General features: G+C 50.3%; 1 protein-coding gene across 3 annotated transcripts in view; it reads right to left on the minus strand.

Moving 5' to 3' along the window:
* Window positions 1–23,061, minus strand: part of JADE1 (jade family PHD finger 1) — a 223,176-nt gene that overhangs the window by 77,929 nt on the left and 122,186 nt on the right. For all 3 annotated transcript variants that reach the window (XM_078676770.1, XM_078676772.1, XM_078676773.1), the window contains exon 3: window positions 1,542–1,627. In XM_078676770.1, coding sequence (XP_078532896.1) covers window positions 1,542–1,627 — 86 coding nt within the window. The remainder of the gene's footprint in view (window positions 1–1,541; window positions 1,628–23,061) is intronic.

The raw sequence follows: 23,061 nt of genomic DNA on the forward strand, positions 1-23,061 counted from the left end.
TGGTGCCATTCATATGGCACCAGCATAGTCCAGTTCTAGTTCCAGGAGCAACCAGTCAGCTAGGAATTATCGAGAAAAGGCCTCCTGCAGCTTTTTGTGTCTCTGAAGCCACACAGCATGTTAACCACCTTATCCTTGGATTCAACTTTTTTTTCCTGGGTAAAAGGAGAGAAGGGGTAGATCCAGTCCTTCAGAGCCTCTCACATGTCATACAGAAAGTGTTTTGCTGAACTTTCCTGGGAATGCCACATTTATGCCTGGCGCCAGCTATTGGGTTCTGTGGCTCCTAGGCACTTCCTAACCAGGAAGGGTAAAGATTCCTGGGGGCAACCACACTCACTCTGTCAGTAGTTCTTGTCTGCATTACTGCAAACTGGCCCAGAATGCCACATGCCAGAGCCTTTTCAAGATGATGAAAGTCTTCGGCCACACTAAACTTAGGCTCTGAGTATTGTGGGTGAGTCAGGGAGTGTGTCCAGTTTGAAACTGACACTGTACCCAGAGACAGAAGCCCAGGAGGACAAAAACAGGGTCCTTAAGCAACCAGACAGGGGAATTGACCTGACATCCTGTTTTGTCCCATTCAAGTGTGAAAATATGTTACAAGACACCTGTGAGGCAGGATTTGACACTATAGTGTCCACAGAAAGCCCACAGCCCCACCCTACATATATTCAGCTAAGAGTAATCATCTCTGTCCAGTCAGCCTACTCTGTGCTCTTGGGAAGGATTTAGCATCTCTTTCCATAAACTTCAGGCAGGCTAAAGGCAGATTTCTAAACGTAATATTTCCAGATATTTAATAATAATCTGATGTTACCATTGATTGGAATTTTATTAAATATAAAAATAGGTCTTTGAAGGGATTCTGTAGTTTGTGCAGGTCAAATATTTTAGATTGAAGTGTACGATCTATGCTTCAACTTTTCATATGTGCCAGCTACAACCTGACCGGTGACAATGCCATTTTGGGCCTGGTTATTAGGGGAACATGCCAGTTCTAATGTCACACATGTTCCACTCTTAAAGATTTTGAACCCTACCTTGTAAGCAGTAAGGTGTGCCTAACGTGCTTATTTAATATCTACAATCAGGTTTTCTACCTGTAAAGAGGGGGGTTTAGACAGGTCTGTGCAGCAGGGTTCAAGCTGCCGCTGCCAGACTACTCAAGGTAGACCTACAGCCATGTTTCCTCTGCCACTGTAGCAGATGGCATAGTAAGTGCTGCAGTCCACACGTAGCAAATACCTTTCCATGTATGGGTGTACTTTTGCACCATATACTATGAACTTACAGGAAAGCAAAATGTGCCAATCAAGTTTTACACCAAGTTTGACGTGTTTTAGGGGTCAGAGCACATGCACTATGTAGCAGTGATCCAGGGATAAAGAGTTCAAGATTACCAGCACATGAGTCCCAAAAAAAAACCATACAAACGGAGTGAATACCCAAAAGGGGTCTATTTGTAAAGAACACCATTATTTAGCAGTAGAAAGTTCTAATCAATGACTGCATTTTCAGTGAAGTAGAGACAATAGTACCTCTGAAGGCTTTTTATCTTCATGCCCAGAGCCAGAACTCCTCCCATGATGCGATTTGGAATGCTGTGACCAAGAAGTAGAGACACCTAGAGATAAACCAAAAATTATTTAAATTAAACATGGGCAAAGCCAGCAGTTTGATAATTGCATAATGTGGAAATGCACGAATACAAACAGAACATGCATATAAAGGGCCAGAAATAACGCAGGACAGTCACTCACAAGTGAGCAGCAATCAAAGCTTCTCTGAGACACAACAGGTATAAAGTGGTCAGAAACAGTGCAGCGGTCCATCACACCAACTGCAACTGCAGTAGTAGTATGAATCACTTTCATATGCATCTGAAGTACAACACAGGCAGCACTAGCCTGTGATTCAAGAAAAGAAAAGATTCTTGCTGCCCAACTAGGTGTTATTTGTACCAAAAATTTTGTTTGCACAGGAATGATTTTGTAACTTTTTTCAACATTTGGCTGGCAAACGCCAAGACGCGATTCTAATTTCTCTGATCACTTTTTAGGTCGAGCCTAGCGCAGCGCGCATGCACTGCTCTAGGAGATGACCTTTTGGAATCGGTCTGCACTTTCCTAACACTTGTGTGTGTGGCGGCATCCACCTTGCGGGAGCGAGCAGCGGTGCGCAGGTGCCATATGTTTCTAATTAGCGTGGCCATGCATGCTTGTTTACATTTCTCTACTCTCTCTCCCCTGCCTGTCTCACCCTCGCTTTGGATTCTGAATGACATATAGAGAATAAACTCACAAGGTGTAGAGTTAAGTGCAGCTGTTTCTTCCTTTAATCGTGCTCTGTGTCCCAGTGACCCCTGTTATGTCCTGTACATGCTGCAGTGTCACTTACAGCCTTGTATTTTAGGGGAGTATACACTCTTGCGTACACTGTGATCAGAGGGCTACAGTTTGTAACAAGTGCCGAGTCACACACTGCATGCAAGTTTCGGGCAGCTTTGTTTTTTGCAGAGAGCTTCCGGTCAAAGACACGGTGCCACTTTTGAGCAATTTCAAAGCATCAGACTCGTCTGCCACACCTAGCTGTTTGTTTTCCGTCTCCTCTCTCTCTTTTCCGGCCCAAGCCCATTTGTGTTGTTTAAGCTGACCGCGGCACCATGTGAAAGTCAGGCATATTTGAATGTATGGACGAAGCTGAAAGCAATTTAGAGAAAGAAGCTTATATTTTAAAAACGTCAGCACTGTGAGGTCAACCCTTTCTTTTTATAAAACAGAAGCAGAAACTGGCGTTTTACCCTTGCTTCTCTCGACAAATTGGAAGTTTGTGGTATTTAGAGTGCTTCAAATTGGCTTTTAAGCACTCAACGGTGAAGATATATCGAGAATTTGGGCACAGCCTTCATTCCGATCAGACTACATACACTTTGTAACTTGTTTATTATCTGGCTTAGCGTTCAGAAGTGGCAGCTAGCATCACAGCACTCTTCAAAACACCCAGCCTAAAAAGACCTAAATAAACCTGAAATTGGTTTATTACACCACTGCAGTTTTATCATACTGGAGGATGCTCGGAGCAAACCTGTTTTCAATTTGATTGGATTGAAGAAGAGGAGAAAGTGCCGCACACAGTTACGAGCACGTTGTGTCGTGATTCGTAGGACGTACAAATTTCTCTACCCCTTATACCTAGGGACATATCTGAACCCAAACAAAGTATTTTTTAGCCCAGTGCTTTAAGTGGGCCGGGTAACGCAGGTGGTCAGCACTGGTGGCAGTTCTAAACAAGCATTAAAAATGCAATAGGTCTCGCCTTTCATTAATTTAAAGCCATTTGCTTTTCTATACAATACCATTAGCAAAGCAAATGGCTTTAACTTAATTAAAGGCGAGACCTATTGTATTTTCAATGCTTGTCCTTCTGGTCTTCCTTTGCCTATCTCCAATAATCTTTCCATTTCCTTTCTCCAAACAGTTTTCCCAACAGCTCCTCTAGTACTTCATTTTGTTCTCTTTTCTATGTTCCTTCCTTCTTTTTCCTCCCTCCCCCACACGTCTTCCGGTCGTCATTCCTTCCTCTATTTTTTAAACGTTCACTCTCGCTTCTGTTTTTTTTGTTATATTCCTCATTTTCTTTACCTATACAGGCGTATCATAATTAGAATTGACATTTCTTCCACCAGATCCAGCACTGAAAGTTTGTCGGAAGGTAGACGAACAGAAGGGAATAATCGAAAGCGAAAAAGGAGAATGGCGAACGACAAAGGTTGCGTGGGGTTAGATCCGTAAAGAATAAAAGAAAAGCAGAGGAGGGAGGGGGCTGGGGAGGGGAAAAGAATAGAGAACGCGGATGGCAGTAGCAGTTAAGAATAAAGAGATAAAGACGAGAAGGCGGGGGAGATAAGGTGGAAAATGGGGAAGTAATCAGATAACCAGAGAGTAAGAGGTTCTAAGAAAGAACAGACGTTGGATGAAAGAGTGGGGACGATTAGTAGCGGAAGAGGTGGTGGATTTTCCGAGGAGTGACAGAGTAAGAACTGGAAAGAAAGATGGATGAGTGGGAAATAGCGGAAGTAGGGACGGAATAGGGAATATGAAAAATAAAGATGAGAGAGAATCAAGGAATTTGGTAAGAATTTAAGAAGGGGAGAAAAAAAAAAGTATGTCAGAGGATGGGAGAAAGCAGATGAGAGAGCGAGGACGCAGGACGTGAAGCAAGAGAGAGGCAGCGTTGCATGCTTCGCAGAGGGAGGCGCGAAGAAGGAAGAGTTGACAGACCCAGTGGTGGGAGGCAGCAGATGCAGGAAGCCGCGCGAGAGCCAGGAACCCGCCTTTGTCCCGATGCTTTCGCTGGGACCTAGCACTCCTGGATTAGGCAATCAATTTACATTGAATTAATGATGGTGTTGGGGCTGTTGTGGTGCATAGTTAGAAAGATGGGAGGAGCTAATGATGCATGCACGCATAACGTGGAGCGCCTAGTTAGGAAATTTCACGATAAGAAAGTTTGGCTGGATAAAACTGGTTGCATGTCATAGTGTACTGCTTCATTACGAAATCTGAGCACAAATGGGTTAATTCAGTGGTGAAAGTTAAAGCCTGAGCACAAACGTGTTGGGTTAAAAAGCAGAAGTGAGTAATACATGCACACTTGTAGTTGATCAAAATAGATCGTGATTGCAAATAAAGTGTTGGAATTCCCATAAATTGGGGGAGGGGGGGTGACAACAGTTGGAGGAGAGCCGCTCTGGGGTGAAGCCCTGAAGGAAACCGAAAGCAAACAAACATTTAACGAGGATTGGGAGGGTGAGAGCAGGGAGGGGCGCGTCAGAGGGCGGGAGAAAAGGGATACCAGAGAAGTTTGGTGCCGCGCCGGAGCTTGTCTTTATTAGGCCATGTGTTTGAAAGACATGACCCCATAAAGTTAAGAAACCTTTTACTACGGGAGGAAGGCAGGTGAGCCCGTCCAAGTGAGACGGCTCAAAAAGAGAAAAGAACACGTCACAAAGAGCTCTTTCTCAATGGCTGGCCACCGTTTAGCATAAACGGTGACGCAGGCCAATGTGAAAGAGGGGCGGGGCTTAAAGCCTGTTACTGAAAGCTCCTCAAAAACATAAAATCTTGCCTAATGAGCTGCGCATGTACTCAGCCACGCCAGCCTGTGATGCAACTTTAAAGAGACTTGCTAGAATTCTTTTATGGTGCTGCATAACTAAACACTTATAAGGTCCCAATGGAGAGACCTATTGGCTATGCCAATGCTTGTTATCCTTTCTAAGAGGGAATATCCACATGTGCAAGTCTAAGTGGGCTTGGGGCATAGACCACTTGCAGGGAAGAGAGGAGCCAGACACGGATCGATTCCTGGAGCTCCTTTGTTGAGTCCAGCAACAGAAGTTCAATTTTGATGCAAAAGCACATGCAGAGCATGTGTCTATGATGCAACAGTGAGGGATGCCTGGCACGATAAAAAATGGGCAGTTTTTCCTCAGATTAAGGGTGATAAATTGTCAAACACTGACCAAGTGATTCCAGTCTTCGTTTTGGCCGAGTACTCGATGGGCCAGGCAATGGGAGAGGAGAGGAGATGAGATCCTGAAGGGATCAGATCTTGGCACCCACCTTGGCTGCTCTCTGCCTGCAGTCTTCACTAGACTCGCACATGTTGGCCTGTCAACTGCCAGCTTCCATGTTTCAACCCCCAGCCACTCGCTGTAGAGTGGTCTCTTCAGGGCTCGGGGAGGGACAGGCTGCCAAGGGCAGCTCTCAACGTCGGGACCCTTGAGGCACCTCGCACTACACAGCAAAGTGAAGGGACCCAGAGCTGCCTCCCACTGTCATAATTCTAGTGTTCTTACAAGATTGCAATTCCCTTAATTCGTTACATTTATACGTCTGTGCATTGCAAGATTGTGAATAAAACTGCAATATAATTAGACTGGCCACATCTCAATTGCTGCTACAACAATCTTGTTTTTGCCTAAGGCAGAGAAGTGATCTGCAGATTGATAAGTGCGATAATTTAACGTGATATGACTAGATCCCTAAGAAAAAACACTGCCTCTCACGGACTCCAGAATCTGGTGGCCCCAATGCTTTTGCGTCTTCTGCGAATCTGTGCAATAACGGAGGCTCAAAGAGCAATTTCCTGGCTAGTAGTTAACAAGCATTGGAAATGCAATAGGTCTCGCATTAGAAAAGTTGTAGTTATTGGTCTTGTAAATGACATATTTTATTTATTTGTTGGTTTTTAAAATTGCTAAATTGATGGCTTTGTCATTTACAATGCCAATAGTTATAACTTTCGCGAATGTGACACCTATAGCATTTGGAATGCAACATGTTTTGTATTTACGTCACTTAGATGACAGCTCTGGTCGTTAGGCCACATCTCTAGAGAGCAGGAGAGTGCAGCAGGGGAGAGAAGCACAGCAATGCAATAGGTCTCGCATTAGGAAAGTTTGAGCTATTGGTATTGTAAAGGACACATTTTTTATTTATGTGCTTGTTTTGAAAATAGCGAAATTAATAGCTTTGTTATTTACAATGCCAATAGTTTTATCTTTCGCAAATGTGACACCTATTGTAACACAATATGTGTTGTGAGGGTGAGTGAGGGTGAGGGGTTGAGGGTGGGTGAGGGTGAGGGGTTGAGGGTGAGTGAGGGTGAGGGGTTGAGGGTGAGTGAGGGTGAGGAGTTGAGGGTGAGGGGTTGAGGGTGAGGGGTTGAGGGTGAGGGGTTGAGGGTGAGTGAGGGTGAGGGGTTGAGGGTGAGTGAGGGTGAGGGGTTGAGGGTGAGTGAGGGTGAGGGGTTGAGGGTGAGTGAGGGTGAGTGAGGGTGAGGGGTTGAGGGTGAGTGAGGGTGAGGGTGAGGGGTTGAGGGTGAGTGAGGGTGAGTGAGGGGTTGAGGGTGAGGGGTTGAGGGTGGGTGAGGGTGAGTGGGTGAGGGTGAGTGAGGGTGAGGGGTTGAGGGTGAGTGAGAGTGTGAGTGAGGGTGAGGGGTTGAGGGTGAGGGTGGGTGAGGGTGGGTGAGGGTGAGTGTGAGTGAGGGTGAGTGAGGGTGGGTGAGGGTGGGTGAGGGTGGGTGAGGGTGAGTGAGGGTGGGTGAGGGTGAGTGAGGGTGGGTGAGGGTGAGTGAGGGTGAGTGAGGGTGAGTGAGGGTGAGTGAGGGTGAGTGAGGGTGAGTGAGGGTGAGGGGTTGAGGGTGAGGGGTTGAGGGTGAGGGTGAGGGGTTGAGGGTGAGGGGTTGAGGGTGAGGGGTTGAGGGTGAGGTGAGTGAGGGTGAGGGGTTGAGGGTGAGTGAGGGTGAGGGGGTGAGGGAGGGTGAGGGGTGTGAGTTGAGGGTGAGTGAGGGTGAGGGTGAGGGGTTGAGGGTGAGTGAGGGTGAGTGAGGGTGAGGGTGAGTGAGAGCGAGGGTGAGTGAGAGTGAGGGTGAGTGAGGGGTGAGGGTGAGGGGTTTGAGGGTGAGTGAGGGTGAGGGGTTGAGGGTGAGTGAGGGTGAGTGAGGGTGAGTGAGGGGTTGAGGGTGAGGGGTTGAGGGTGAGTGAGTGGGTGAGGGAGGGTGAGGGGTTGAGGGTGGGTGAGGGGTTGAGGGTGAGTGAGGGTGAGGGTGAGTGAGGGTGAGTGAGGGTGGGTGAGGGTGGGTGAGGGTGGGTGAGGGTGGGTGAGGGGTTGAGGGTGAGGGGTTGAGGGTGAGTGAGGGTGAGGGTGAGTGAGGGTGAGTGAGGGTGGGTGAGGGTGGGTGAGGGTGGGTGAGGGTGGGTGAGGGTGAGTGAGGGTGAGTGAGGGTGAGTGAGGTGGGTGAGTGAGTGATGGTGAGTGAGGGTGAGTGAGGGTGAGTGAGGGTGAGTGAGGGTGAGTGAGGGTGAGTGAGGGTGAGTGAGGGTGAGTGAGGGTGAGGGTGGGTGATGGTGGGTGAGGGTGAGTGAGGGTGAGTGAGGTGAGTGAGGGTGAGTGAGGGTGAGTGAGGGTGGGTGAGGGTGGGTGAGGGTGAGGGGTTGAGGGTGAGGGATTGAGGGTGAGTGAGGGTGAGGGGTTGAGGGTGAGGGTTGAGGGTGAGTGAGGGTGAGGGCTTGAGGGTGAGTGAGGGTAAGGGGTTGAGGGTGAGTGAGGAGTGGGTGAGGGTGAGGGGTTGAGGGTGAGTGAGGGTGCGGGTGAGTGAGGTGAGGGTGAGGGTGAGTGAGGGTGAGTGAGTGAGGGTGAGTGAGGGTGAGTGAGGGTGAGTGAGGGTGAGTGAGGGTGAGTGAGGGTGAGGGGTTGAGGGTGAGTGAGGTTTGAGGGTGAGTGAGGGTGAGGGTTGAGGGTGAGTGAGGGTGAGGGGTTGAGGGTGAGTGAGGTTGAGGGTGAGTGAGGGTGAGGGGTTGAGGGTGAGTGAGGGTGAGAGTGAGTGAGGGTGAGGGTTGAGGGTGAGTGAGGGTGAGTGAGGGTGAGGGGTTGAGGGGTTGAGGGTGAGTGAGGTGAGTGAGGGTGAGAGGGGGTGAGGGTGAGTGAGGGTGAATGAGGGTGAGTGAGGGTGGGTGAGGGTGAGTGAGGGTGAGGGTGAGTGAGGGTGGGTGAGGGGTTGAGGGTGAGTGAGGGTGAGGGGTTGAGGGTGAGTGAGGGTGAGTGAGGGTGAGGGGTTGAGGGTGAGTGAGGGTGAGAGTGAGTGAGGGTGAGGGGTTGAGGGTGAGTGAGGGTGAGGGGTTGAGGGTGAGTGAGGGTGAGAGGGGGTGAGGTGAGTGAGGGTGAATGAGGGTGAGTGAGGGTGAGTGAGTGTGAGGGGTGTGTGGGGGTTTGAGGGTGAGTGAGGGTGAGGGGTTGAGGGTGAGTGAGGGTGAGTGAGGGTGAGGGGGTGAGGGTGAGTGAGGGTGAGTGAGGGTGAGGGGTTGAGGGTGAGGGGTTGAGGGTGAGTGAGGTGTGTGAGGGTGAGTGAGGGTGAGGGGTTGAGGGTGAGTGAGGGTGAGTGAGGGTGAGGGTGAGAGGGGGGTGAGGGTGAGTGAGGGTGAGTGAGGGTGAGTTGAGGTGAGTGGTTGAGGGTGGGTGAGGGGGTTGAGGGTGAGTGAGGGTGAGGGGTTGAGGGTGAGTGAGGGTGAGGGGGTGAGTGAGGGTGAGGGTGAGGGGTTGAGGGTGAGGGGTTGAGGGTGAGTGAGGGTGAGGGTGAGGTTGAGTGAGGGTGGGTGAGGGTGAGTGAGGGTGGGTGAGGTGGGTGAGGGTGAGTGAGGGTGAGTGAGGGTGAGTGAGGGTGGGTGAGGTGAGGGTGAGGGTGGGTGAGGGGTTGAGGGTGAGGGGTTGAGGGTGAGGGTTGAGGGTGAGGGTTGAGGGTGAGGGGTTGAGGGTGAAGGGTTGAGGGTGAGGGGGTGAGGGGTTGAGGGTGAGTGAGGGTGAGTGAGGGTGAGTGAGGGTGAGGGGTTGAGGGTGAGTGAGGGTGAGTGAGGGTGAGGGGTGAGGGTGAGTGGTGAGGGTGAGGGGTTGAGGGTGAGGGGGTGAGTGAGGGTGAGGGTGAGTGAGGGTGAGTGAGGGTGAGGGGTGAGGGTGAGTGAGGGTGAGTGAGAGTGAGGGTGAGTGAGGGTGAGTGAGGGTTGAGTGAGGGTGAGTGAGGGTGAGTGAGGGTGAGGGGTTGAGGGTGAGTGAGGGTGAGAGTGAGTGAGGGTGAGGGGTTGAGGGTGAGTGAGGGTGAGGGGTGAGGGTGAGTGAGGGTGAGAGGGGGTGAGGGTGAGGGTGAGTGAGGGTGAGTGAGGGGTTGAGGGTGAGGGGTTGAGGGTGAGGGTGAGGGTGAGTGAGGGTGAGGGGTTGAGGGTGAGTGAGGGTGAGGGTTGAGGGTGTGAGGGGTTGAGGGTGAGTGAGGGTGGGTGAGGGGTTGAGGGTGGGTGAGGGGTTGAGGGTGAGTGAGGGTGAGGGTGAGTGAGGGTGAGTGAGGGGTGAGTGAGGGTGAGGGTGAGTGAGGGTGAGTGAGGGTGGGTGAGGGTGGGTGAGGGTGAGGAGGGTGAGGGAGGGTGAGTGAGGGTGAGTGAGGGTGAGTGAGGGTGAGTGAGGGTGAGTGAGGGTGAGTGAGGGTGAGTGAGGGTGAGTGAGGGTGAGGGGTTGAGGGTGAGTGAGGGTGAGGGGGTGAGGGTGAGTGAGGGTGAGTGAGGGTGAGGGTGGGTGAGGGTGAGGGGTTGAGGGTGAGTGAGGGTGGGTGAGGGGTTGAGGGTGGGTGAGGGTGGGTGAGGGGTTGAGGGTGGGTGAGGGTGAGTGAGGGTGAGTGAGGGTGAGTGAGGGTGAGTGAGGGTGAGTGAGGGTGAGTGAGGGTGAGTGAGGGTGAGTGAGTGAGGGTGAGGGGTTGAGGGTGAGTGAGGGTGAGGGGTTGAGGGTGAGTGAGGGTGAGGGGTTGAGGGTGAGTGAGGGTGAGGGGTTGAGGGTGAGTGAGGGTGAGAGTGAGTGAGGGTGAGGGGTTGAGGGTGAGTGAGGGTGAGTGAGGGTGAGTGAGGGTGAGGGGTTGAGGGTGAGTGAGGGTGAGTGAGGGTGAGGGGTTGAGGGTGGGTGAGGGTGAGGGAGGGTGAATGAGGGTGAGGGTGAGTGAGGGTGAGTGAGGGTGAGTGAGGGTGGGTGAGGGGTTGAGGGTGAGTGAGGGTGAGGGGTTGAGGGTGAGTGAGGGTGAGGGGTTGAGGGTGAGGGGTTGAGGGTGAGTGAGGGTGAGTGAGGGTGAGGGGTTGAGGGTGAGTGAGGGTGAGGGGTTGAGGGTGAGTGAGGGTGAGGGGTTGAGGGTGAGTGAGGGTGAGGGGTTGAGGGTGAGTGAGGGTGAGGGGTTGAGGGTGAGTGAGGGTGAGTGAGGGTGAGGGGTTGAGGGTGAGTGAGGGTGAGTGAGGGTGAGGGTGAGTGAGGGTGAGGGGTTGAGGGTGAGTGTGAGTGAGGGTGAGTGAGGGTGAGTGAGGGTGAGTGAGGGTTAGGGGTTGAGGGTGAGTGAGGGTGTGAGTGAGGGTGAAGGTGAGTGAGGGTGGGTGAGGGTGAGTGAGGGTGAGTGAGGGTGAGGGAGGGTGAGGGAGGGTGAGTGAGGGTGAGTGAGTGAGGGTGAGTGAGGGTGAGTGAGGGTGAGGGGTTGAGGGTGAGTGAGGGTGAGGGGTTGAGGGTGAGTGAGGGTGAGGGGTTGAGGGTGAGTGAGGGTGAGGGGTTGAGGGTGAGTGAGGGTGAGGGGGTGAGGGTGAGTGAGGGTGAGGGGTTGAGGGTGAGTGAGGGTGAGTGTGAGGGGTTGAGGGTGAGTGAGGGTGAGTGAGGGTGAGGGGTTGAGGGTGAGTGAGGGTGAGGGGTTGAGGGTGGGTGAGGGTGAGGGTGAGGGAGGATGAGGGGTTGAGGGTGAGGGGTTGAGGGTGAGTGAGGATGAGGGGTTGAGGGTGAGTGAGGGTGAGGGGTTGAGGGTGAGTGAGGTAACCTGGCATGGTAACCTGAAAAAAATGTGGGTGTGAGCCATGTGAAGGGGTCTGCGGGGAGTGTGAGACCCAAAAAGGCAGAAGTCGGGAAGGAGAGGCTGCGGGTAAGGGTGTGCACGAAAGTGAATGTGCACAAATGGGGCCATGCGGTGGGCGACCAAAGCAGAAGCGGCTGGCAGAATAAGCGGGCCAAGGCCGAGAGTCCACTGGGTGCACGCGTCCTACCCGGAAATGACTGGGGGATAGGTGGGGAATGGCATGGTAACCTGAAAAAAAGGTGGGTGTGAGCCATGTGAAGGGGTCTGCGGTGAGCGCGAGACCCGAAAAGGCAGAAGTGGGGAAGGAGAGGCTGCGGGTAAGGGTATGCACGAAAGTAAAATGTGCACAAATAGGGCCATGCGGTGGGCGAACAAAGCAGAAGCGTCTGGCAGGATGGTGGTGCCGGAATAAGCTGTGCACATGTCAGGCCATGCTTCGAGTAACTTATAGAGATGCGGCTGACAGGATAGTAGGGTTGAGAGCAAAAGCGCCGAAGGGGCGCCTGTGTATATGCTGCTAATAATTAAAAAATGCATATGAGAACTGTATTATCGCAAATGATGGAAAAGATATCTCACCTGAAAGAAAAACAAGAAAGGAAACAAGACGGAGGGCATTGCTGTGGGGAGGGGGGGGGGGAGAGGAGAAATGCACACGGCGGGCAGGGGAGGGGGCGGAGCGGGGAGAGCGGCATGAGGGTGTGAAGCAGCCGGGGCCTTTGAAGTGAAGCTAAGCTTCACTTCAAAGGTGTGGGAGGAGTGCGGCTGAGGGAACAGACAGCGATTTGGCGATGTGCACGCGCATTTTAGGTCAATGCGCAAGCGCATTGACCTAAAAGCCACGGGCACAGCACCAAATCGCCGCAGTTAGGTAAACTTTGTTTAAAGCCCTATAGTCTCGCTCTGCTCAATGCGCATGCGCATTGACAGGCGAGACCTAAAAAATGTGTCACTCTTCTTCTCTTCAGCTTAGTGTTCTACTCACAAAGCTTTCTATAACCAAGACCTTTTGGGGAAAATTAGGCGTTCTGCCCTCCCGTGGAAATCTGAGGTCCACCACAGATGCTTATTTGCTGATCTTCCGGACACTGACCGGCTTTTCATACCTTGCTCCAAAACTTTGGAACTCACTTCCGCTTAATCTCTGGGTGAAATATAACCATTTCAAATTTCTCGAAGGACTGTAGACTTGGCTTTTGAACAAGTTTTTATCCCCACGTACAGAAGTAGGACAACTCCGCTTGGGTAGCCTTGGACTATATAAATGTGTTTTATTCATTGATTAATAGCGTTGGGGTGCAAATGACACTGACCATGGTGGTCTGCAAGCAGTAACAGCCAGTTCTAAGGTACGGTGGCAGGGGGTATTAGCTACTTAGAGCCACCTTTGGGAATCGACATTACTGTTCGATACGCGGGGCCTGGCAGACTTCCTTAACTAGGGCATAATCAGGACATCGAAATGAGGTATCATACCAGGACCAGATCACATCACTTCATAGTACCTGACACCCAATCTTTAAATACTTACAAGTAAAACATGCTTCACTAAAATACTCAGTGCTCCTGCCAGGGATACAGGAGGAATCCCAATAGGACACAGGATGTTACAAGCTTCCCTGGTGAAACAAGCAATAGCCTTCATATGTAGGACCCAGATAAACAGCTCACAGGGATACTAAAATCCATACAGGAAGCTGATAGTGGCTATTAAATGAAGGAGACTGAGATACAGCGTATATGTACCCTAGGCAGGTGGCCATTAGGTCGGGGTTTTCGCTGAGCCAACTTAAAATATTGTTCCGTGTCTATAACACAAGACACAAGTAACACACTACATAGAAGAGGGTCCGAGGGCTAGTTTAACGACTCCATACTAGATACGTGCCCCCAACATTAACCTAATATACACAAAAAGTATCCAAGAGTCAAATTTGACTCCTGGATACTTTTTGTGTATATTATAACACAAGACAACCTGCTAAAATGATGGCCTCTGCGAATGATCTAGGTTTTCAAGAATAGGGGTCATCTGAATCCTTCCTCCAACTACAAATGGGGGCGGGGGGGTTTCAATCCCGCCTTTCTAGAAGATGGACGCTGTATGCATTATAAATGAACTGAAAACACCTATCGAACTACCAGCCAGATAGGTGGTATTGGGGGATCTGTCATGCAGAAACTATCATTAAATATAATAAAATATTTAGCAATACAGCTATGATGGTGGTGGTTACGTGAGATGTAGCTCATTTTTAGGGAAGACCCACACCCCTGACCTTAGTTAACTTGATCCAGGACAAATAATGGGTCACGATGTGGAAAAGATAGCATACAAAAACTGTGCATGACAAAATAAGTTAAACAAATACGGTCCATGTGGAGGGAGGGTCAAGAGTTCAATAAGAGATGAGGGAAGAAATAAACAGAATATTAAAGTCTGCTCCTGTGAGAAACTGTACATGCTGTTTTGAATACGTGTTCCCTCCTGGACTCATATTCTCGTAGACCGAAGGCATTTAATTTTTGAAATTCTATAATGGTATTCACTCGATGGTGTGTTGTGAGACACCGTGGCCGGTGCTAGCTAAAGTTGTCATTGTATTTTTTTTTTTTAAATAAGCAACTACATTAAACAGCAATGCATGTGTAGGAAATTAATGACAGCTGTGCAGTTTATTTCTGTTAACAACGGATACCACATTTATTCTACACTATCTGAGCCAGGAATATATTTTGGTCCAGGAAAAGGAAAGCCTGTTACTATGGATTTTAAAATAGGTTTGGAACAGGGTGATGGCGTAACGTCTTATTAGGGATAAACACTATTAATTGCTTATAAAAAAAATAATACCAGCTAGAGCATGCCCCGCTGTAGAAAGCACTTCCTCGGAAGGAATGCAAGTAAAAGAACATTTCCTTTTCAACAGGAAGGGATGATTAGCAGGGAAGGGGTGCAGGGGAAAAGATGATTAAGAGGGCTTGGATTCTGGGAAAGGGATGTTGCACAGGGAAGGGAGAGACGATCAATGAGGGGTTGGCAAAAGGTTTTCTGTTGCGGTTTTGATGGTTTTCCCTGGAAAACGGTTCCCAACATCATCAAAAGTGGTAAGGAAGAAATGGTGGACTGATAGGGGCGAGTTTGGAGGAATACGTGAAACTTTGCCTCAAGAGAGAGGGGAGATCGGCTGTAGTGTATCTGGGCGAGAGGAGGCTTTTTCTGGTTTGAGAAAAATATATATATTTTTTTATAACTGCAGTTTGCGATTCTGATTCATCTGTTACTGCAACCAGTGTTACTACTAAATTTGTTATAAAGAGGTTTTTATTTAGGGTGTGAGGTTTTCTTGTTTTAGCATTCTTTATTTTTACATAGACATGCTGCACGGATGTGGATCACTGGCGTCCATCGGCAGGCTTCATTGAGGAAATGCACGGGGCAGAATGACTCCCCTCTCAGACCAAACGAACCCATTTGGTAAACAATGTTAATTGTGGCCAAGTTAGGCAGGTGTCCACCAGAGGGTGCTCTTTCTCCTTCTTTAGGTCGCATGTTGCCTGCAGCAACATGAACTGACACACGAGGAGAGTCTGAATCCTCTTCGTACATTTTTGCGCGTTTGCCTTCCAGCCCAGCTATCTAGGAGTTCGCTCAGGCATAAGAAATATTTTTCCAAAAGCTATGCATAAACTCTGCCATACGTGTTGTTGATTGAATTCTATTACAGGACCGGAGGCTTCAGATTATGCTTCTCAATCTTTACTGCATAAAACACAGCAGCCAATGAAAATGTATATTTTCACAAAACAGTAACAAAAACTTCATTACCCATGAACACACATGAGCATAGGCACGCCCCCACAGTCCATAAGAACCCCCTGCGTGCTCCCATCATCCTCTTTCTTTGCTGCTCACAAGCCAGAGTTAAGTGCACCTTTCCCTGTCCCCTCACTCTGCTTGTTGGTTTGGGGGTGCTTTGGGAAATTGTTTTCTGATGTACTGGATTTAATGCGGGTCATTCCGCTTCCTATTTGAGGACTTTAGGTGCTAAGTAGCTGGTGTTTTGTGGAATTTGTATTTTCGTGCTAATCGTGAGTGGCGCTCTCACCTCGCGCTGTACTCGCTGTTTGGGCCGACCGTATGTCTGGGGCTGCTTCCGCTGAGGAGCGCGCGCCTGTCAGCGCGATAGTTGACGGTCTCTGACCGGCGAGGGGCCGCCTCGCACACCAGTTGAGCCCCGTTACCGGCAGTCTGAGGGCACGCAGGAGCTCCCTCGTACGCCCTGACGTGACGGCCGGGTGGCTCACGGCCGATGCGCGCGCCCAAAAACGCTGACCATTTGGGCTTGTTTTTAGTAGGTTTGGTAGCGTTTTGGTCGGCGCGCCTCGGCACGATACCAGGACACACAGGAACGCGCGTTTTGCACGTTCTACACACCGGCTTGCCTCTCGTGACACCGCCAGTCCACTGGTAGTAAAATTTATGTGGCCCAGAGTGTGCACACGCTCTATAGACTGTTAGGGCCTGGGTCTCTGACCTTGTAGACTACAGCTTTGCTGAGGGGGTTTGGGTAACGTTGCAGGTTCATTAACTATCTGTGTGCAGTGGGCTGACCCCCCCCACCACCCCCAAGATCTGCCAGGGTTTATCCCTTGTGTTGTTGGTTATCTATATCACCATGGAGAATTGGGATAAGTACCCTGAGGAGGAGGAGGCAGATGGGGAGGAAATGACTGAAGGGCAGCAGGAGGCTGTCCTGGAAGATAATATTGTCGAAGCTTTGGATGCCTCGGTTCAGGCTTCAGTAAATCGAGCCTTGGAGACGAAGGTCCCCCAGACTGTGCAACAGGCACTCGCAGTGGCCCTGCGCCCCATAAGAAAACAACTGGAAGGTTTTGCTAAGCGCCACGGATATGATAGACAGAAGAAGCAAAAGCGGGCTAATCCCTCTCCCTCTACAGCAGGTTCGGACGAACGTCAACTATGGCCGCATGCCCAGTCCATGGCTTCCTTGCCGGCTCGAGAAGCCTTAGATCAGCCACGTTCTGGCGGTAAGGCAAAGAGTAAACGCCATATAGTGGTGGACACGGATACCACCACCACAAATACGGATACCAATACAGACACTGATACCTCAGAGGAGCAGCCTCCCCCTCCTAAGAAGGCCAAGCCGGCTCCCAAGACGGCTGAGGACAAGACCCTCAAGACCTTTCATTTTGATCCTTCCGATATAATTCATCCTCGGTCTTCGGACTGGGTCCCGCCAGCGGAGGTCTCTGACTACCTTCACGACCACCTCAGGAAGGGTTTCACAAGGGAGGTCCGCAACCGACTGCGGTCGGAGTGCCCGCGTCCAGATATACCGGACAATGTCGCTGACACTCCGGAGATTGATGCTAGTATGTTAACCTTTTTGAAGAAATTTTCAAAGGACCCCAAAAGGGGGCTGGACAGGGCCTGGCGGGGCTGTCAGGACAAGATGCTTGATGTTGTTGGTCCCCTAGCGAAGATCTTAGAGATGGCCCTGGCGGCCAAGGAAGGGGCGACACCTGTGGATCCAGACATCTTGGCTGAATGGGCTCAGCGAGCGATTTGCTTTGTCGGCAACGCTAATTGCGCGGTCTCTTCGGAGAGGCGCAAGTCCTTGCTGCTCAGAATGGACAGCAATTTGACGGAACTTGCAGAAGCGGAGCCGGGTCCCCTGGCTGGTGGTTGTCTTTTTGGAGACCGTTTCGTTAAAGATGTCACCAAATATGTAGGTACTTTCACCGCATTGGATAAGGCCCAGAGCGGTATCAAGCGCGCACTCACGCAAGGTGTTTTCAACAGGGCCGGGCGAGGCGGGGGTCGCTCGTCAGGCCGAGGTTTCCAGAGAGGCTCCCAGAGAGGAGATTTTGGCCGCGGCCGTGGTGAGTGGGACTCCACCCGCGGTGGCACCTTCTATCCGTCTCGGAGAGGTTTCAACAAAGGACGTTTCCAGTCGGGGAACAACAGAGCAAGTTTCAAGGCACACCAGAGTTACGGTGAGTGTACTAGATGTGTCTCTTCTTCCATTGGGGGGTCGCACGCAGCATTGTCTTCTGCAATGGCAGGTGTTAACTCAGGATGCTTGGGTCTTGCAGACCATTCAGGGGTTCCACCTAGAATTCTATTCTCCTCCGGCGCAAGCGTTCCCCCCGCCACCTCTCCATTTTTCCCAACTAGATCACAGTTTCATAGAAGCAGAGGTGGCAGACTTGCTGAGGAAGGGCGCGATCGCTCCGTGTCAGAGAAGCCCTCGCGGTTTCTCCAGCAATGTCTTTATAGTTCAAAAGAAAGGAGGTGGCAACAGGCTAGTGCTCAACCTCAAAGAATTCAACCAATATCTGATGTACAACCATTTCAAAATGGAGGGTATTCACATGTTAGCGGATTTGTTACAGGAAGGAGATTGGATGGTACAGCTGGATCTGAAAGATGCATATCTTTCTATTCCGATTTTTCCTCCGCATCACAGATTCCTGCAATTTCTTTGGAACGGCCGTTGGTACGAGTATTTGGCTCTTCCTTTCGGTCTCTCCTCGGCTCCCTGGTGTTTCACCAAAGTAATGAAACCGGTGGTAGCCTATCTCAGAGAGAGAGGAGTACGACTGATCATTTACCTAGACGATATCCTGATCATGGCGCAGGATCGGTCTGCTTTGCAGCAACAGCTGACCAAGACTACTTCGCTGTTACAACGCCTAGGGTTTGTGATAAACCTGAAGAAGTCCGTAGTGACCCCATCTCAGGTGATAGATTCTGGGGTTCACGATCAACTCCCTCACGGCGCAGCTGTGTCTTCCACAGGCGAAGTTGAGGGAGTTGAAGGAGATCACGAAGTTACTGGACAGTCAATTGGTCACGCTCAGGACGCTGGCCAGGATTGTAGGGGTTCTAGCGTCATCGATCCAGGCGATATTTCCAGGTCCTTTACACTACAGAGCCCTCCAGCGCCTGAAGATCAGGCATCTTCAGAAGGGTCTCTCGTATACGGACTCGGTTCCGCTTACGGTCGAGGTTCGGAACGAGCTTCAGTGGTGGCTAGGCCACGTGGATGCCTGGAACGGCAGGGCGATCTTCGGATCGCGGCCGGACGTAGTGATCGAGTCGGACGCCAGCAGATGGGGCTGGGGCGCGCGCTGTGGAGATGTTTCCACAGGCGGCAGGTGGTCCTCACAGGATCTAGAACTTCACATAAATTGTTTAGAACTTCTAGTGGGATCGTTCGCGGTCCGCACGTTATCCCCGAAGCAGACGTCATGTTGCATCCTCCTGCGTCTGGACAATGTGTCCGCAGTGAGGTATATCAACAAGTTGGGCGGCACGAGGTCGTCTCTTCTTGTCCAAATAGCCAAGGATTTTTGGCATTATTGCCTTCAGAACCAGATATCGGTAATAGCGGAGTACATCCCGGGACAGTCCAACCAGGTGGCGGACTGGCACTCCAGACATTTGCGGGATTACAGCGACTAGAAGCTGCTTCCCCAGGTATTCCTCTGGTTGCAGGCGATTTGGGGCCCATTTCAGACGGATCTGTTCGCCTCCAGGTTGACGTACCAACTTCCCCGGTTCTTCAGTTGGAGACCGGATCCGATGTCGACAGCGACGGATGCATTTCTGCAGGATTGGTCGCAGGGGACTCAATATGCCTTTCCTCCCTTTTTGTTGATCCCCAGGGTGATGACTCAGGTGATAAGGCAAGAGGGGGAGATCGTCATGGTGACTCCGTGGTGGACGTCACAGGCATGGTTTCCCAAATTGTTGCAGTGGAGCTGCGACCGCCCCCGGCTATTACCGGATTTGAAGTGGCTGTTGCAGGGCCCTCGTCAGGAGCAACACCCGTTGCTGTTGGAGGGCAGGTTAACCCTGATGGCATGGAGGCTTTCCGGGAACAGTGGCAGCTGCCGGGAATTTCGGGCCAGACTGCAAACTTCATCAAACAGGCTTGGGCTCCTTCCACCAGGAAACGATATTCCGCTGCCTGGAAGAACTGGGTGGATTGGTGCGTGGGACGACATCTGGATCCCGTGGGGGCAGAGTTATTCCAAATTCTGAATTTTCTGTCAGAGAAAGCAGCCGATGGCCTAGCATATCGCTCGGTCAACAACTTTCGTTCGGCCATCTCAGCGGGGCATGCCCAGGTAGACGGTAGGCCAGTGGGCATGCACCCGGTTGTTTGTAAGTTGTTAAAGGGCATCAGGGTAGCCAACCCTCCCAAACCCAAGTACACGGGTTTGTGGGATGTCTCAGTAGTAATTTCATTGTTTAACAGATGGCCGGTTAATTCTCTCCTGTCCAGGAAGCAATTATCGGCAAAACTGGCCATGTTGCTTTGCTTATCGTCTTGCAGAAGGTCTTCAGATGTGAGAGCGCTCGACGTAACAGGTAGAGTGTTTACCCCGAAGGGGGTTTCTTTTCATATTACAGGTCGTACTAAAACATTGTCTCGACATATTTCTTATAATTCTTTTCCTGAAAATGAAAAGCTATGTGTGGTCCAATGTTTGAAGACCTACGAGGAATGTACAAAGGCCTTGCAGCCGCAGGGCTGTTCCCAATTATTGATTGCTATTCAGAAGCCCTTTAAACCGGTGGTGGCTGCCACTATTGCTAGATGGCTTCGATTCATTATGAAAGAAGCAGGTGTTGATACACAAATCTTTGGTGCTCATTCAGTAAGGGGCGCTATGGCGTCAAAATCATATGGTTTAGGATCAAGTATCCAAGATATAATGCGTTGTGCAGATTGGTCCTCTGAATCAACGTTTAAAACGTTTTATTATAAGCCGGTGGGAGATATTACTTCAGTGGTATTTAATCAGCGTTAAACTAGCATAATCTGAAGCCTCCGGTCCAGTAATAGAATCAAAAATTTGCTAGCATTCGCGACAAGAATTTTCAATTCTATTAAGGACACGGAGGCGAGGATTATCCCACCCGGCTTAATGTACTGTATGTATTAAGCTTAACCACCCTTTTATGCAATGATTACGGTGGTGTTATTTCCTTTATTTCAGGGTCTGATAAGAAGTCGGATTGAGTGATTCCGGATGTCAGAATGTTACACCTGAAGCTGTTCTTCCACGTTGGAGGATTGTGAATGTTCAAGTTTTGTTGGATTTGTTTCGCCTCAAAGAAAGAGGATGATGAGAGCACGCAGGGGGTTCTTATGGACTGTGGGGGCGTGCCTATGCTCATGTGTGTTCATGGGTAATGAAGTTTTTGTTACTGTTTTGTGAAAATATACATTTTCATTGGCTGCTGTGTTTTATGCAGTAAAGATTGAGAAGCATAATCCTCGCCTCCGTGTCCTTAATAGAATTGAAAATTCTTGTCGCGAATGCTAGCAAATTTTTGATCCAGTAGCTATCATTAATTTCTGTTCGCTTTATAATTATTTTCCTGCCCTCAAATATTAAAATAACTTCGTGTTTTAAATACCGTAACCATATTTTTAATGCATTATTCACCGTAGTTTCCCTTTTCAACTCCAAATCTAAAACAGTGAACACGTCAAATAAAACAAAAGCTTTGGAAAAAACTTAAAGTTAGTGAAACTCTAGGAAGCACAAGACCGGGTGGCCTATTTTTAAAAGATTAAAAGGATATATGGTGAACTATAACACATCTTGCAAAGGTATGTTAAGTTACAGAAACACCATACTGAAAGCAGATGGCAGACTCATCAATGCTGAAATCCGAGTTTAACAGCAGGAATAATGTTTTTCACTTTTTTTGTAAATCCCATTAGTGCAAGTGAAAGAACTCCGCTTGACAAAAGCACACAGGTATCACGCCAAGCTCCACTTCCTCTATCCTCCATGATCATTTTCACAAGTATATGCGTGGCCCACAGACACAAAACCAGAATGCACATGGTGGCTGCCATGGTACAGCGTATACAGCAGATAGGTCCAGGATGGGTCCAACACCTCAAGGCAGATAGGTCCAGGATGGGTCCAACACCTCAAGACAGATAGGTCCAGGATGGGTCCAACACCTCATGCCAGATAGGTTCAGGATGGGTACATCATGGCAGATAGGTCCAGGGTGGGTACATCACCTCATGGCAGACAGGTCCAGGGTGGGTCCAACACCACATGGCAGATAGGTCCAGGATGGGTCCATCACCACATGGCAGATAGGTCCAGGATGGGTCCATCACCACATGGCAGATAGGTCCAGGATGGGTCCATCACCACATGGCAGATAGGTCCAGGATGGGTCCATCACCACATGGCAGATAGGTCCAGGATGGGTCCATCACCACATGGCAGATAGGTCCAGGATGGGTCCATCACCACATGGCAGATAGGTCCAAGATGGGTCCAACACCACATGGCAGATAGGTCCAGGGTGGGTCCATCACCACATGGCAGATAGGTCCAGGATGGGTCCATCACCACATGGCAGATAGGTCCAGGATGGGTCCATCACCACATGGCAGATAGGTCCAGGATGGGTCCATCACCACATGGCAGATAGGTTCAGGATGGGTACATCATGGCAGATAGGTCCAGGGTGGGTACATCACCTCATGGCAGACCGGTCCAGGGTGGGTCCAACACCACATGGCAGCTAGGTCCAGGATGGGTCCATCACCACATGGCAGATAGGTCCAGGATGGGTCCATCACCACATGGCAGATAGGTCCAGGATGGGTCCATCACCACATGGCAGATAGGTCCAGGATGGATCCAACACCACATGGCAGATAGGTCCAGGGTGGGTCCATCACCACATGGCAGATAGGTCCAGGATGGGTCCATCACCACATGGCAGATAGGTCCAGGGTGGGTCCATCACCACATGGCAGATAGGTCCAGGGTGGGTCCATCACCACATGGCAGATAGGTCCAGGGTGGGGACATCACCTCATGGCAGATAGGTCCAGGGTGGGTACATCAACTCATTTCAGATAGGTCCAGGATGGGTCAAACAGCCATACAGCAGATGAACAGTCCGAGGTAGGTGTAGGTGAAAGGAAATGAAATGAAATGAAAAATTACACTTCTATAGCGCATAACAACCCGGAGGCCTCGCAGCGCTTTAGACTGATTACTGTGTCGGGCCAACGGGTACTTAAAACGCTTTTGCAAACAAGTGAGTCTTCAGAGCTTTCCTGAATGACAGTCGGTTGTTATTTTCTCTCAGAGTTAGCGGCAGAGAGTTCCAAAGCCTCGCCGCTGTGTGAGTGAAAGAGCGACCGCCCCATCGGGCTTTTTTGATTTTAGACGCGGTTGCCAAATGCAGTGTGCCAGAGCGGAGAGTTCTGGATGGTGTATAGGGTAACACTAAGGGGTACAGAATGGCAGGGCCTGTACGATGGAAAGCTTTGTGCAGAATGCACATGGCCTTAAACTGCGTTCTGGCAGCCACAGGGAGCCAGTGGAGTTCTTTTAGAGCCTTTCTGGCTGATTGCCAGCGGGGGATGTTAAATAATAGTCGGGCGGCGCAGTTTTGGGTGACCTGAAGCCTATTGGTTACTGCCGCCGGGGCTCCTAGATATAAGACATTTCCATAGTCCAGGCGAGAAAGTATCAGGGCCTGCACCATGACCCTCCTCGACTGGAATGGAAGCAAATGGAGCACTTTGCGGAGCATTTTCATTAGCC

Source organism: Lissotriton helveticus, chromosome 2_1 (genome assembly GCF_964261635.1).
Source record: "Lissotriton helveticus chromosome 2_1, aLisHel1.1, whole genome shotgun sequence".
Taxonomy (NCBI): domain Eukaryota; kingdom Metazoa; phylum Chordata; class Amphibia; order Caudata; family Salamandridae; genus Lissotriton; species Lissotriton helveticus.